Below are 15,977 nucleotides of genomic sequence, written 5' to 3' on the forward strand. Positions count from 1 at the left end.
GTCACCCCGTGCCCTTATAAATCTCAACGTGCATTCTACAAAGTCCCATCACAAGGGAGAAACACAAATACACATGTTTTTATTTGCCCGTCTTGAAACGGCTGTACGTCGTATGGAACTGACAACTCAATTTCCCTGTATAAAAATACGGATAAACCGTATTGGTTGACACAGTATGTGTCTATAATATTGGGTCTCCAAAACTCCCATAAAGATGAATATTTATCTTGACCCCCATGTCACAGACAGATGGAAAGAGTGAATGCAGTGCTATACATTCATGTTTGTATTATAAGGCTGATGCTATCCGGTACTTCTACGGTACTATACAAAACGCCAGTCAATAACACTGCCTTAAACGGGACAAATATAAGTGACGTTATGGGCAATGACCTTTCATAGCACATAAAATAAACGTGTTGGAGTTTTTATTTGTGTGGGTGTGTGATTGTGCATCATTGCCAAAGCGGCACTACCAAATAAATGAATATAAAACCAGCCATTTTGATCAAAAGGTTATCCAATACTTTGTATAAAAGACCCAAAAACAATGAATAAGCCTTTTCGACAAAGGCGACGATGTCACACGGCATGCTAAATTATTATTTTTAAACACCGTTGCCGAGCACGGGCCTCATGGGTCACGCAATAAACTGCACTGTCCAAATTCTTACGTATAACAGTTCGAAATCAGAATATTTATACTGGAGGAATCTGATGAGCTATAAAGCTAATTTTCACAGATGTCCAATAGGGGCGGGTAATAACGTTACAATACAAAAAACACGACAGCAGTGCAAAGTACAAGCTAAACAAAACACCGAAAAACATACAAATAAAACTAAACCATCCCCATCCTACCTGGTAAAGCCCAAATGTGTTAACTTATATTTCAGAAGCGACCTGGCCACAAATAAAAGCTAAAGGTAACTAATCATAGCTTTGGAAATTACAAAGTCGAGCAGTGCAAGGGGAAAATCTGAAAGACAAGTGTTGTGACCTGCAGTGTGAAGGTTGCACATGGTGGATGAGATGAAACAGTCCGGTAGACCAGAGTCCCCAAGATGGGTGGAGAAATCCATCAAAAGTTCAAAGAAAATAGTAACCAGAATAGTCGTGACAAAAGAGTAATGACGCATCTGACCGCAAGAGACAAGCATCACTGCAAGTGATTGTAGTGAGTGATGGATTATCAACCGTGACTGCTACATTTAATTATATTAGTTACGTAGGAACCGGGTGCTTCATCCCAGAAGACAATATTCTAACTTCAGCTGATTTTATACATTGTATTCGAGCAATAATTGTTCAGAATTAGAAAAATGCTTTGGCACAGGAAATAAAACCAAGCTTCTTGAATGCCTCCTTGGTCAGATTATTCACAGGCCATATAAAATGCATGTGCCAAGCAGATTAATGGTTCAACGATGGCTAACGTCATTCTAAAATAATACGAGGGACTGTGGAATTGTCAGTCATACTTGACCAAGCTTTTCTTTAGTTGAATGCAACAAATATTTTTGTCGCCCATATGAACGATTGTATCAGTATTGGTGATGGATATTTCACAGCTTTGTCTCTCCCGAGTTGTCAGCATCCCCTCAATGTAATAAATGAGCACGAGGCAATGAATAGTAATGGCAGTCCTCTAGAGGCAGTGGCTAGTTTAGGGATTGAGATTTTCATTTGGCACAAATGTCTTGCAACACAATTAAAATACGGAACACCAATGAAATAAAATATGGGAACAAGATGAAAAATAGCAATGCCTTTTGAATTGCGTAGAAAGTTAAAATGAACCGCCCCCCACACGCGCAAAGCAGACCAAAAGGCACCAAAGTTAATCACCGATGACATTTCTGAAAAAATTAGCCATTTGGGATAAAAGGCCAGTCCAGTATGCTATCAGGTTGCCCATCCACATCAGCCACCAAATTCAATAAAAACACGGCTCATATGCCTCTCTTCCTGTGTCCAGCCCCAAGAACTGTTCCAACAGAGGCACAATGCAGCACAAGTTGATTCCAAGCAGACCACATGCCACCAAAAATATTGCGCAGGCCTCAGGGTCAACACTGCACCACAATGACACAGCTCAGGCCCTGTACTACTAACATTTAGTTCGAGCAGGCTCTGAAGAGACCTTGTGCTACCACACCGAAGCACGGGAAAGGCAGGAAACAGCCAGGAACTGGAGAAAACAAGCCCCAATGCAAAATAACCAGATATATTTTAAATTTGTATCAATTCAAACGGGGGGGGGGGGGGGGGGGGAATTCAGGGACAAGTAGCTGTGTATGTATACATAACCTTGCTCAAATCAATAAATCAATTAATACCTGTTACGAATTTGATAGTGCTGTTTGACGTTTTGGGCTTTTGGGCCCTTGCTCAGCAATTGTATATATATATTTTTTTATTTTAACCCAATGTGATATGGAAAAGACCCAAAAAGAAGCAGACAACAGGTATACCAACACGGCGGCAATCTTCCTAGTCTGACATGCAAAGAACATGACAGCAAAAGGCCGAATCAGGTGTTATAATCAAGAACATACGTTTAACACAACAACCAGTTCTGCTTTCTCAAATAGTGCAGCCTCACCTAGTCTCCTGACCAGAAAGTCCACGCATGACCTTGTGATTGAGCTATTTTGCCAAAGGATAATGCGTATCCACACGTTGCCTATTTAGCAACATGAGAACCCAGTGAAATGAAATTCACATTTCCATGTTTAACTGTATAGGATAGTTGAATAAGTTTCCTTAACATGGGCAAAAAAACATAGGGTAATTCCATTTGTCAAGTTTATTTACAAAAACATATAGCCAATACCTAAAATCTACTGTGAAGACGTGACAATATTTACTGTAAATTGACAGGGATTTCAGTAAAAATGAGGCTCAATACAAATGCGTCAAGACAGAAATTAGTAGAAAGTGAAGATGCAGAATTTGTTATTCATTATGAGAATGCTGTGGTGCAGACTTTTCATCTTCATCGGAATTCCCCTTCATATTCTGCTTTATCTTCTCCATCTTAGCAATCAGTTCTGAGGTGACAAATTAAACACATCAGACAATATTGTTAAATCAACTGCAATCACAATATTTTATAATTAACGATGAGGCCACCATAATGCTATTTGTTTTAAATGAAACGAATTACAACACGACCAAGTGGCAATGTTTAAAATAACGTGTTAATTCAAACCAAAGTGCTTTTAATTAGCACAACAATATTTTAGGTAGTGTTAAATAAATATCATTGAGAACCTTTAGCTGGGTTGAACACCCCCATTGTTTGTTGTCCACATACAAAACACCTCTTGGACTTTTTGTAATGCTGAAGGGCACATTTTTCACAAAAGTAATGCTTGCACCTGTGAAGTACAAACAATTGAGTAGAATTACACTGGTTAGGAATTAAATGGATGAAGTGCTCTTCACAATGAAAATTCACATAATTTATGTATTTTTAAATGTCACGTAATCATATACAGCATAACCATTAGGTTCTCAGCTTACTTTGTGATAACTGGGTGTTGGAATGACTCCCTGCAGATAAAACACTTGAAAGGAAGATCCTCATCCCCACTGCTGACTTCATAATTTTCTTCCGCTTTTGAGAAACACAGGATTAATGTCACAATTGCTGGTAGAAGTGATATTGCTCAATTTAAACGAATGTAATGCAATTATGACCAAAAATTGAAAGCTTTCCTCAAGGTTTTAATTTTAAACATAACCTGATCCTTTGGGGAAAATACAGAACAATTACTCATAAGATAAATATAATATTAAAATTAGTGCATTTCCCTCTTTAAAAAATGCATTTGAAATGGACTAAAATCTAAAAGACGAGATAAAGAAGCAGTCAAGAGCAAGTTGGAGTGCCTTTGGAGAGCTGACATTGATAATGAAAAGAAACAAACCAATATGCCTAAAAGAACATGTTTAATCACTGTGTACAACCTGCTATGACAAAAGGTCAAAAGCATTATTAATGGAAAATAAACATTGATTAGAGAACATATACAGGGTTAATTAAATCATCCAAACCATTGAGAAAAGTGAGTTTGGGCAGAATGTATTGCTATAAGGGATGATAGATGGTGAAGAATAATAACGGATGGCAACAAATGTATGGAACGTGCCTCAGAGAATGTTCAAGAAGATGGGGCAATTAAATCAGTTCCTGTGAAGGTTCTGGATGAACAGTTGCATCGCAAGATCGTGAGTGGTGGTTGCGGCTTGGGAAGACAATCACCTAGCAGTGGATTGACCATGACTGATGATGACATACAGTATGTATTATTCAGTGTAAATAACAAGACATTTGTCAAACACATTGGCTACAATGTGAATATTTTCACCAACCTGTAGCCCCATAGCGGCCTTCCTCCAGCTCCCGCTCGATTTGCCAGCCATGCTTATAGTCTGAGCGATCGTGCAGAAACTTGCAACTATCTGTATAATGAGAGAATGACAAAGCAAGTGATCAATGAAGCTTAGCCATTTGAGTGTGTATTTAATGGACAGGACAACCACTGCCAAAAATATCAAATAACACAGATCAGCAAATCACAGCAGCTGATGATGGGAACAAGCTTTGCAAAACCGCACAATCACACGCAATTTCCTCCACGAAATTTTCTGTATATTATTGATGAATGCGTCACGTAAAAACTTGGCCGCATCTTACCACCAAAGCCACAGAATCCAGTTTCCTTATAATCTTTACAGATGTCAGGTTGGTAGTCCCACCGTACTGTAGCTCGTAAGTGCTCAGGAGCCCGGATAGGCCCTTTTCTGCAAGTAATGAAAAGAAAAACATTTACAGATAGAGGGTGTGTAATAAACAACATTCTATTTTAATACAAAATAACAAATGTCTACTGCATACATAGGTCTCTCTCAACATGAAAAGAATAAAAGTATTTCTTACACAACCCATCAAGCTTCACGGTCTTCCGGGAGTGTATAATTCCAGCTGCATTGATTAAAGACAAGCAAACTCTGGACCAGTTTCAACATAGTGTCTCATCAGCAGTCAGCCTTGCTTCAAAAAATGCTGGTGAACTGCAGATCTTACAGGCAAGGACCCTCCTTTCTGCTATAGGTCCTAGTTCGATGCAACATTCGAGAATACGCAACTCAACATAATCATTAGTATCGTTATGGAGAAAAAAAAATACACAATAAATAAGCTTGTCTTTGAAAGATCAGTCAAATATGAACCTGCTGGTCTTTTCAGACCTTGCAGCTAAACAAAAATAAATACAAGAACATGTTTTGGTTGCAGCTCAAATGTTGGCAAAGGGCTATTTCAGTCTGGTGGAGCAAATGTAATAAACCAATGCCAAAAAGGACCACTATCAGGATTAAATGGTCTTGTGCTAACATTTAACAAGCCCATTATATTTGCAGTCAGTGTTGAATTGTCACCGACTCCAAAGTTGGTAGTAAATGACCACTAGCTGTTACTTGGTTTGGAAACCAGCACTACAATCTAAGATTTGGGTATTACTGCACTCTGCTGTGAAACTATTGTATCCTTTCAAATACACTGCTGAAGGAAATCACTCTTGTTTTTTATATTCACCTGACCATGCCAGACGATGCATTTCCCATTGCTGTTTCCTTCGGTTTGATGAATTTTGTGTAGTTATGTATTCCACGGTAGACTTTGTCATCTTCTTTTCCTTTTATCTCCTGAAAAATACATTCTGCAATGAATCCTTGAACCTATATTGTATGTAATGTTTAAATCAAAAGAACTAAAGCTGCACTCACACATTAGGTGTAATTGCATAAAAGTTGCCCAAATTTACTCCAATAGTATATGCAATCACACTATTATCAGCCGTCTTCTCGGGCTAGTCTGGCTATAGACATACCTCTTGTATCTGTTGACTTCTCTCAAATATGGCCTGTGCATCGTTGACCTTCTCTGTATCCAGCTCATATGTGGCAGTGGCACCCATGTCATCTGGTCCCAGTGGTTTCTGAAAAGCAAATCACAGACAAGTACCACAACATTAACATTATTGCAGCACTTGGGTTTCTAATCGTGTAAAAGGATTTAGACATACTGGCTTGTTAAGAGCAGTTTTCCAGATAAAAAAATAAAAGTCTAAATAAAAATAACTTACTGCTGAGCGTGAAGACTTGTAGGCCACAGTTATTCCTCGATCCTCCTCGCTCTCACTGCTGCTGTACTTTTGCTTTTCACGGGTTACTCGCTTGGTCTGTAATGATTCAGAGTATATACAAATACAGGTAAGCAATTATATACAGTAAAACCTTGGATTGCGAGCATAATTCATTCCGGAAACGTGTTTGTAATCCAAAGCACTCGTATATCAGAGCACTCGTATATCAGTTGTGATCACGTGATGCTCGGCAGACAAAGCGTCTATACGTACTAATCGTATTGCAAGACCTCGCTCCTTTATCAAATTAATATTTAATTAAAAACTTTGCTCGTCTTGAAAAACACTCGCAGACCAAGTTACTCGCAATCCAAGGTTTTACTGTACTGTGTTTGTATGCACAAACACGCAAACACTGACCTGAGGAACTGAGATTTATTCAATATATGCATATGAACCTTATGGCGGTACTCTGGGGTCCCATAGTAACCCGGCTCTCACATAATGTCCGCGATGCGGTCATTTTTAGTCTGTTGATGGTCAGCAATGTGGTAATCGACTCATCTCGACGAGCTGTACACGATGCACTACGGTGCGTGCGAGCGTTCAGGGTTTCAGGGCAATCGTCCTCGCTGCGTTTCGACATCGCGGAGTAGCATTGATTTCGGATTGATTGGTACCCCAGTCGCGGAGTTGGGTACACCCCTGGAAAAAAGTGTCCCAGAAATAAAATATTTAATTGTCTCGGCCATTTTGTATTACTGGGTACCCCGGGGTACTGCCATCAGGATCATATGTCCACAGTGAATTCAGCTAATGTGCCCACTTTACAAGCAGGAACAAAACAAATTCGCGACAGCTATTCACCAAAGTTCCTTTGGAATGTGTTTCAATGTTCTCTTTCATAACATACTTAATAAAAGGGTACACAAAACGCAAAATGGGAACATTCACATTGTTTTCAATTTCATGACTAAAACCATCAATACATCAGATCTTCTAAGCAGGTTTGACACAGGATATAATTTGGATGGAAGCTTGTCTGGGAATATCAATACCAAGCATTGTAGGCTTAGGCTGCAAGGTGACCAGGTTATGGTAGAAGAGCTATGGGATCATGAGTCTATTTTTGCAGGGCTATATATGTACCCCTTCTTATGAGTTGGTTTTATCCAAGTATGTCCTCCCACATGTCAATTTCCTCCCACATGTCAATTTCCTCCCACATGTCAATTTCCTCCCACATGTCAATTTCCTCCCACATGTCTCCACATATTAATGGAAGTGGCTGGACATTCCAATGCAGGACCGCACGTAAAAACAGTATTTTGAGAGTCAGTGAGGCTTCCCTGGGTAAATAAAGAGTTATTTTTATAAAATTACATTTACAAATTATAGATTTTATCTTCAACCAAAATATGCTACCTTAAAAAATATATATAAAAGTTGTTCGATGTTTTCATAGTATAAATTTTTTGTAATATCTTAGAATTACCTCCCTGTAATATACAATACTTATGTCAGAACACACGGATGGCAGGCTACTTTTTTGAAAAACTAAGTTTTAATTTAAAGAGTGCCTACTTTAACAAAACATTTTTTTTCATATGCACAGGCATGCAAATTACTACTTTTCAACGAATGTTGAAAACATTTCGGCATTAGCTCTTTCCATAAGAGAGAGGAAGGGGTGGGGGGGTCACTACAACTCTCAAAGACGAAGGAACAACGTTGTACCAAATCTGTGTTTATATAAAGGGACTTCCAATAATTAAAACTGGGAAACATTAACCATAGAGTTGCCTAAACATAGGAGATACAAACTACTCCAATGCATTTTTTCCCCAACAGCTAAACGTTGGTTTAGATACTGATAATTAAGTACTGTACGTCCGAAGACAAAAATGAAGGTTGTAAAGTGTTAAATAATATAATCATTACCATTCGCGTTTTTACCCTAATTTGTTTTTAATTGTAAATTGTCCTGAGATGAAAATATTTAACAAAGTTAAGTCAATATATGGGGGTCCATGTGTATGTAACATACTGTGTATGTAAACCACTGTACAGTGAGAGGAAAAAAGTATTTGATCACCTGCTGATTTTGTACGTTTGCCCACTGACAAAGAAATGATCAGTCTATAATTTTAATGATAGGTTTATTTGAACAGTGAGAGACAGAATAACAACAAAAAAATCCAGTAAAACGCATGTCAAAAATGTTATAAATTGATTTGCATTTTGATGAGGGAAATAAGTATTTGACCCCCTCTCAATCAGAAAGATTTCTGGCTCCCAGGTGTCTTTTATACAGGTAACAAGCTGAGATTAGGAGCACTCCCTTTAAGAGTGTGCTCCTAATCTCACCTCGTTACCTGTATAAAAGACACCTGTCCACAAAAGCAATCAATCAATCAGATTCCAAACTCCCCACCATGACCAAGACCAAAGAGCTCTCAAAGGATGTCAGGGACAAGATTGTAGGCCTACACAAGGCTGGAATGGGCTACAAGACCATTGCCAAGCAGCTTGGCGAGAAGGTGACAACAGTTGGTGCGATTATTCGCAAATGGAAGAAACACAAAAGAACTGTCAATCTCCCTCGGCCTGGGGCTCCATGCAAGATCTCACCTCGTTGAGTTGCAATGATCATGAGAACGGTGAGGAATCAGCCCAGAACTACAAGGGAGGATCTTGTCAATTATCTCAAGGCAGCTGAGACCATAGTCACCAAGAAACAATTGGTAACACTACGCCGTGAAGGACTGAAATCCTGCAGCGCCCGCAAGGTCCCCTCTGCTCAAGAAAGCACATATTCATGCCTGTCTGAAGTTTGCCCATGACCATCTGAATGATTGAGAGGGCAACTGGGTGAAAGTGTTGTGGTCAGATGAGACCAAAATGGAGCTCTTTAGCATCAACTCAACTCGCCGTGTTTGGAGGAGGAGGAATGCTGCCTATGACCCCAAGAACACCATCCCCACCGTCAAACATGGAGGTGGAAACATTATGCTTTGTGGATGTTTTTCTGCTAAGGGGACAGGACAACGTCACCGCATCAAAGGGACGATGGACGGGGCCATGTACCGTCAAATCTTGGGTGAGAACCTCCTTCCCTCAACCAGGGCATTGAAAATGGGTTGTGGATGGGTATTCCAGCATGACAATGACCCAAAACACACGGCCAAGGCAACAAAGGAGTGGCTCAAGAAGAAGCACATGAAGGTCCTGGAGTAGCCTAGCCATTCTCCAGACCTTAATCCAATAGAAAATCTGTGGAGGGAGCTGAAGGTTCGAGTTGCCAAACATCAGCCTCGAAACCTTAATGACTTGGAGAAGATCTGCAAAGAGGAGTGGGACAAAATCCCTCCTGAGATATGTGCAAACCTGGTGGCCAACTACAAGAAACGTCTGACCTATGTAATTGCCAACAAGGGTTTTGCCACCAAGTACTAAGTCATGTTTTGCAGAGGGGTCAAATACTTATTTCCCTCATTAAAATGCAAATCAATTTATAACATTTTTGACATGCGTTTTTCTGGACTTTTTTGTTGTTATTCTGTCTCTCACTGTTCAAATAAACCTACCATTAAAATTATAGACTGATCATTTCTTTGTCAGTGGGCACACGTACAAAATCAGCAGGGGATCAAATACTTTCTTCCCTCACTGTAAATGTTGAGTCTATGCTGGCAGACGCATTGTGTATAAGAACAAACGATTTATTCGTTGTATATAAAATTTATATCAAATATATATTTGGGGAAAAAAATGGAATCGATTGTTTTTATTATTGGAGCAAAAACTCGCATTAATATCTAATTATATTCTCACGTATGACAATCTGCCTTAAGAGGAAAAATATAGAATAGGCAATGGCCCTTCTTAAAAGCACACACAAGCCAGAGGAGTGAATAGCACTTGGGAAACTGCACCATAAACCATGGGGCTCTGATGAATTTTATTTTATTTATAAACATTGTAGATATCCATTTCCCTTTTAAGGTAGTATTATTTGACGGACAAGTTGACTGTTATTTGTGCTTGTGCACCACTGCCAAAGTAGAATCACCAATGTTTGTACGATTAATAACAATGATCTGACATACAAGCATAATTGGCAAATGTTCACTTTCATTAATTATCTACTGCAACATATAAAATCTGCACAGCATTATGCACAATGTAGTATGGACACAATACAAAAAAAATTGTGATATTAAGATGAATCGGCAATGAACATCTGCTGTTAATTTCCAAATAATAAACGAATGAATACTGCCCTATATACATGTATATCTGCACAACACAACAAATACTACGTATAGCATACAATATAAACTGCACTGTAGCAACCAGCAGTGACATCATGCAATGAAATTAGGATTCTCTGCACATAGATTTCAATTCGTGGAAGTAAACAACGCAGTCGCGGAGAAAACAAAAACCCACGTGTAAAATGCAGAACCTCTCCGTGGATTATGTCCAGCTGAAAATATGCAAAACCTTTCAATGGCAACATCGTATCGTAAAATATAAAACACACGACGTGAAGAAGCAGCATACAAATGTTCAGATAAATCAAGTCTGCATACGATTAAGCACTGCTGCGCACGGATATGATGGAGGGGGGAAAAAAAGACTTACGCCTTGAACCATGGGGTTTGCAGCCTGCTGCTTTCGCTCAGGCCTGAACACTGCTGCGCCATCCTCATCGCTGCTCTCTGGTTCGGGAAGAATGCAGAAAATGTCCGAGAATGAAAAATCCATTGCCTACTGGCCCTATAGCAAGGCTTCAAAACAAGCAGACAAGGTCAGTGGCGCACACCACGACGAAAGTGAGGTCCTCCCCCCACGCGGCACAGCAGCAGATGCCAAACAGAGGCATTGTGCGGTTGTCTTTTTCCCCCCCTCTATATTTTTTCCCCTCTTTGCTCTCCACCCCCGAGGAGCATTATTCATTTAGACAAATGCAGTCTGTAAATCAATTATCAATTTCTTATACCGCGCGACATTAGTGCGGGTTATTTATTTATTTTGTATTTCACAAGCATACTGGGGCAATGCAGCCAGCTGTGATTAACAATGATCTTTTTACAAGAATTTACACCAATAAATTTCTTTATTTTAAAATGCAAAGCGGATAATACATCCTTTAGTAACACTTTTGTACATTTTGAATCACATTTGACAAAACCAACAATGTGCAATAAAATAATCCGAATATTCCTACATTTAGGGTAGGCTTGTTGAATACCAATAACGAATCGTTATATTCTATAACCGTTATTATGCAGATCACCACATTTTTAACAATTATAAAAATCGTTTGACCAAAATAAAAAAAATGTTTATCCTCAGTGTATGAACGTTATTACAATCAATCAAGCCAATAGGCTCATCAAGCGAATTATTTGGCATTTGTGCTAGCTGAGGGGGCCTGTGTTTTTGTCATGCGACATGAGAAACATCCCGATTTTAAACGATGCAGTCTCATTCCTATGACATCACTACATGCAGACCCGGATGAGCCCAAGCCTGTGACTTTTGACCATACCTGTCAACCCATACGGTTTACCCGTATTCTTATGCAGGGAAATTAAGTTTTCAGGTCCATACGGCATAGAGGCATTTCAATACGGGCTTTTTAGAATTAACTTTGAGATTTCTAAGGGCACGGGTTGACCAATAAGGTCCGAATTGGTCTGTAATAAGGTAGACACTGATAAGGGGTTAACAGGTACGCTTTTGGAAAGTTACCCCACAAGCTTTATACTGTATAACATATTACTAATTGTGGTATCCACAAAAATATATTTTAAAAAATGTGTTTATCATAACGTAATGGAACATTAAGTTTCATGCCACAAGATGACACCGGAATCAATAAAGAGTTTTTTTTTAATATATACAGTGACTTATCATGTCAATCGGAGGTTGGTACTGAAATATCGAAAACTATACAGTGCAGCCACAATCACCCACATTTAAAACTATATATCCACAGGTACAACAGATCAGGCCGCAATAGCTACTCCTATAACTATTAAATATATAGTGTACTTTATATACCATACATTTATGTCAACATGTAAACATTGTGGTTAATGTGGTGGCGCCTATTGGCTACAAGGGGTGATGTGAAAGCATTAAACACAATCCACATGAATACAAAAACATCGATTCATATACAGTACGTCTGATTTCACGGATATTTTAATAGCTTAGAATAAAGATTCACTGATAAATTAATCGTTACACCCCTACTTGGAACGCGTATGGCAACGAATGAGGTGACCTGTTGTGCACCATATTACATGTCCAAGCTCCACCGTCGTTATGAACATTTTTTTCACATATATAAATGAGGGCATGTTCATGGCAGAGCTAATTCTGTTGCCCCACTCTATTTTAGATACCACAACATCTGAACGCAGATTCAGCTCAACTCCATTTGTATCTCTTACATTATATCCTCTGTCAGTGAGTCATCGTGTTTGTACCTGCTATGTAACACGATAAAATATTCAAAGCAGTGTTTATTTCCATGAACTATGCAATCTGTTAGTTTGCTCACTGCTTATTCATAATCATGTAGCACGAACCTCGTATGTACACATGTACAGGTACTGTACTTTAAAAGAGGTCAAATACAATACTGTTATTATATTTAACTAACTAATTTAACTAACTTATCTCATTTTAAAGTAGACCGAACCATAATCCTGTTTTGTTGAATACTAATTATATTTAGCCCTGATCCATTTAACCATGATCAATTTAGCCATTTAACTTAACCTTGTCTTATATAACCATAAACAATATAGCTTTAACAAAGACCCACTTCATCACTGAGCTGTAACCCATTTAACCATTACACATCTATTGCCATTACCCCATTTAACTCTAAGTGCCCTAACACAATCCTTTTATCCTTACTCATCTCACTTAATCCCAACACAACCACAATCAGATAAATTTCATCCCAACCCTGACCCATTTAAACCACAGCTCAACCACTGTGGCTGATCACTTTAACTCCAACACAAAACCTAACCAATATAACCAAAAACACAATCTAAATCCTTAACCAATTTCATCCCTCCCTGTACATTTTAAACATTACCGCAACCCTAACCACTACCCCATCTAATTCTACCCGAATATCCATGAACACATGTACATTAACTCGAACTAAAGTCTTCACCCTCAAAAGCTACCGTAATATTTCACCTTGTGCAAAAAAAAAAAATCACCGAATCTTATGAATATTTTTCAGAAACGTCCAGCATTGGGAAGTCTAGCCGATTCAATTTATGCATGTTGGTAAAATAAAGCCATAGTACCCAGAGAAACCTCATGAATAAAAAGGGATAACATTGAAAGATCTATACTCATTGGCTTTTTTCGGTAAAGTCACGTATGTAGAAAATTAATATAATTTTCTACATACGTGACTTTATATTAATTTTCTACATACGGGACTTTACCGAAAAAAACAATGAGTATAGTAATTTATGCAGTCACGAAAGCTTCAATTCTATATTGAAAGATCTGTACATATGGATTCAATCCTTTAATGTACTGACATCTCCTGGCTATTTCTAAAAACACAACTACAATTAAACCACGCCGTGTCAAAATGAATCCGAACCCATTTAATTCTAACACAATATCAGCCCAGGACATCTTTAACCATAACCCATATAATCCTAACACCAGTAATTCCGGCCCTAACAAAAGACTAGGCCCTAACACTGAGTACATTTTAACCCTGACCCTAAAGCAACCATAATCACTTACCACTTTCCAACCCTGACCCAATTCATATGACCACTTTGACAGAACCCTTTAACTGCAATGCAATACCAATAACTGACCCAAACTTTAATCACATTATCATTGGCTTTCGCTCTAATCACGTCCCAAATAACCACGGACGCTACAATACGAGCATCCATTCCCAATCAGAATCGGAATATTTATTTATACTGAAGGAATCCAATGAACTATACATCTATTTTTCACAGACGTCCAGTAGGGGCGGGGGGTCAGAACGTTACAACAAATAATCCAAAAACATTATAGGCTTGCAAATTATAGGCAAGGTAAACAAATCGCTTAAACAGGTCCCTGCAGGGTGGGCTGGTAGAAACATTGGAATTTTGCGCAATTTTATTTTTACACCCCAACAGCACGAGATTTCACTTCGTTAAAGTATTGAAAGGGGACGACGGACGGACACATTAATCTATTGCAGGCTGGTACACTCAGTTTACAACTTCGTTCCTACCAGTAAAAATATATATAAACAAATAAAACGAGTCACTATCACCAATAAATAAATCACCAACACTACCGTTACCACCAGTTTCATAAATTACTACCACCACAGCTACTATCACATGGCGAATACCACACCGCCATCAACAACAGCCGACATTCGCCACTAAGCGCAGGTGACGTCCTCACGGTGCTTGTGCCAGGCTAGGTGCACTCCGAGGCCACAAAAAGTGTCGAAGGTTCGTTGACTGTTATGGCACGAAAACACCAGGTGCTATAGGTGCCCCATACTGTGCCAACTTGCTGCATTTTATCCGCCCGGCGCTCTGTTCCGTTGTTATGAGCGTCGCTCCTCTCGCAACTCCGCTGTTGTTGGGAGGGCGACTGCTACCAACTGCACAGGAGCGTCCTTCACGAGCCTCCTCCGTCACCGCCAACAACCACATAACCACATCACAATCACCGCCGCCTCCTACACCATTACAAGGCAACATCGAAAGGTCACCCGTGTAGCCTCAACAGACTGTAGGGGCAAGCGCTGTTAGCGAGCACCTACGAAGGCCGGCACGGCGCACGAGGGGAGGGCCCAGGACCGGTTCAGGTAAACGTCGCTGGTGTTGTTGACCGCGAGCCCGAATGGAACCCGCATGGCCGTGTTGCACACACCCCTGCAAACTACACTACAGCTCTCCGCACCACACAAGGCACCACCACGAACACGCCTCAACCACTACACCACTGCACTGCCACCGATATGAGATCACGATCGCAATCAAACTTCTACACCATTACAGCTCCCATCGTCGAACGTCACCAACCACCGCTTCCACGTGCGCGGTTTAAAGCCGGTGTGGCAGGCAACACGCGCTTCGCTTCGCGCCGCAGCCGCCGCGTCTTTCCCCGATTCAACTTTTAATCACTTGTGTGTGTGTGTCGAACGCCAACACCAACACCTCCCCGGTCGCGCACCCGTGCGGTCGCCGCTGGCTGGCCGCTTCCTCGGGTTGAACCTCCTTCTCCTGGCGCTGCTATCGCCGGCGGCTCCTCCACTCCCGCCGCCGCCACCGCCGACGGCCTTCTTGAAGCCGCGCTCCGCCATGAGCGACTTCCCCCTCCCCCCACGAAGCTCCACCCCCTCTCCACCGCTGTCACACTCACACGAAGTCCGTGACGCTAGCCAATCACCGATTGGTTTGACGGGCGCGTCACGACCCCGTCAGCCAATCGGCACGTAGATACGAGAACATTAACATGATCACGGACGTCATTAACATAATCGCGAGTTCTAATTAGCATAAATGTGAACGCACCCTTCATCCTGTAACAAAAAACAACCGGCAGCCGCCATTCGCCACTGTGACGTCACGGCCCCATGTGCCAGGCCACGTGCACTTTGAGCCAGCCAGGTGAAGTGTCGAAGTCTCGCTGCTGGCAGGAGGTCACGGGACAGCAGACCCAGCAGGTGCCATGGGTTGCCCGATTGAGATGACTGGCAGATGCACCAGCTGTGCCCCCTCCTACAATGCCAACTTTACTTCA

The 15,977-nt window shown here is 40.4% G+C and overlaps 1 protein-coding gene across 3 annotated transcripts; it reads right to left on the reverse strand.

Annotated features, from left to right (window-relative positions):
* Window positions 1-411: 411 nt before the first annotated feature.
* On the reverse strand, window positions 412-15,568 carry RNF113A (ring finger protein 113A). Of its 3 annotated transcripts, none has more exons than XM_032945761.2 (10): window positions 15,408-15,568; window positions 10,803-10,879; window positions 6,156-6,251; window positions 5,901-6,008; window positions 5,606-5,715; window positions 4,706-4,812; window positions 4,381-4,470; window positions 3,529-3,622; window positions 3,277-3,383; window positions 412-3,053 (listed from the first exon to the last, which is right to left on the reverse strand). In XM_032945761.2, the coding sequence occupies exons 1-10, from the start codon at window positions 15,535-15,537 to the stop codon at window positions 2,959-2,961; spliced, it is 1,014 nt and encodes a 337-aa protein (XP_032801652.2). In that variant the 5' UTR covers window positions 15,538-15,568; the 3' UTR covers window positions 412-2,958. The 3 variants fall into 3 exon arrangements, with proteins under 3 accessions (XP_032801652.2, XP_075915834.1, XP_032801654.1); XM_076059719.1 differs by lacking the exon at window positions 15,408-15,568 and adding an exon at window positions 14,991-15,102; XM_032945763.2 differs by lacking the exon at window positions 15,408-15,568 and adding an exon at window positions 11,389-11,627.
* Between the last annotated feature and the right edge of the window lie 409 nt (window positions 15,569-15,977).

The sequence above is a fragment of the Petromyzon marinus genome, chromosome 4, assembly GCF_048934315.1.
Source record: "Petromyzon marinus isolate PM22_M1 ecotype Great Lakes invasive population chromosome 4, UKy_Petmar_22M1.pri1.0, whole genome shotgun sequence".
Taxonomy (NCBI): domain Eukaryota; kingdom Metazoa; phylum Chordata; class Hyperoartia; order Petromyzontiformes; family Petromyzontidae; genus Petromyzon; species Petromyzon marinus.

Bases quoted from the DNA above. Each gene is read 5' to 3' on its own strand.
- RNF113A (XM_032945761.2), bottom strand. From the start codon at position 15,537: ATGGCGGAGCGCGGCTTCAAGAAGGCCGTCGGCGGTGGCGGCGGCGGG. The intron at 6,252-10,802 runs GTAAGTCTTTTT...GAATCATTACAG, and splicing joins CAAACCCCATGGTTCAAGGC to ACCAAGCGAGTAACCCGTGA. The intron at 6,009-6,155 runs GTAAGTTATTTT...TTTGCTTTTCAG, and splicing joins ACAAGTCTTCACGCTCAGCA to AAACCACTGGGACCAGATGA.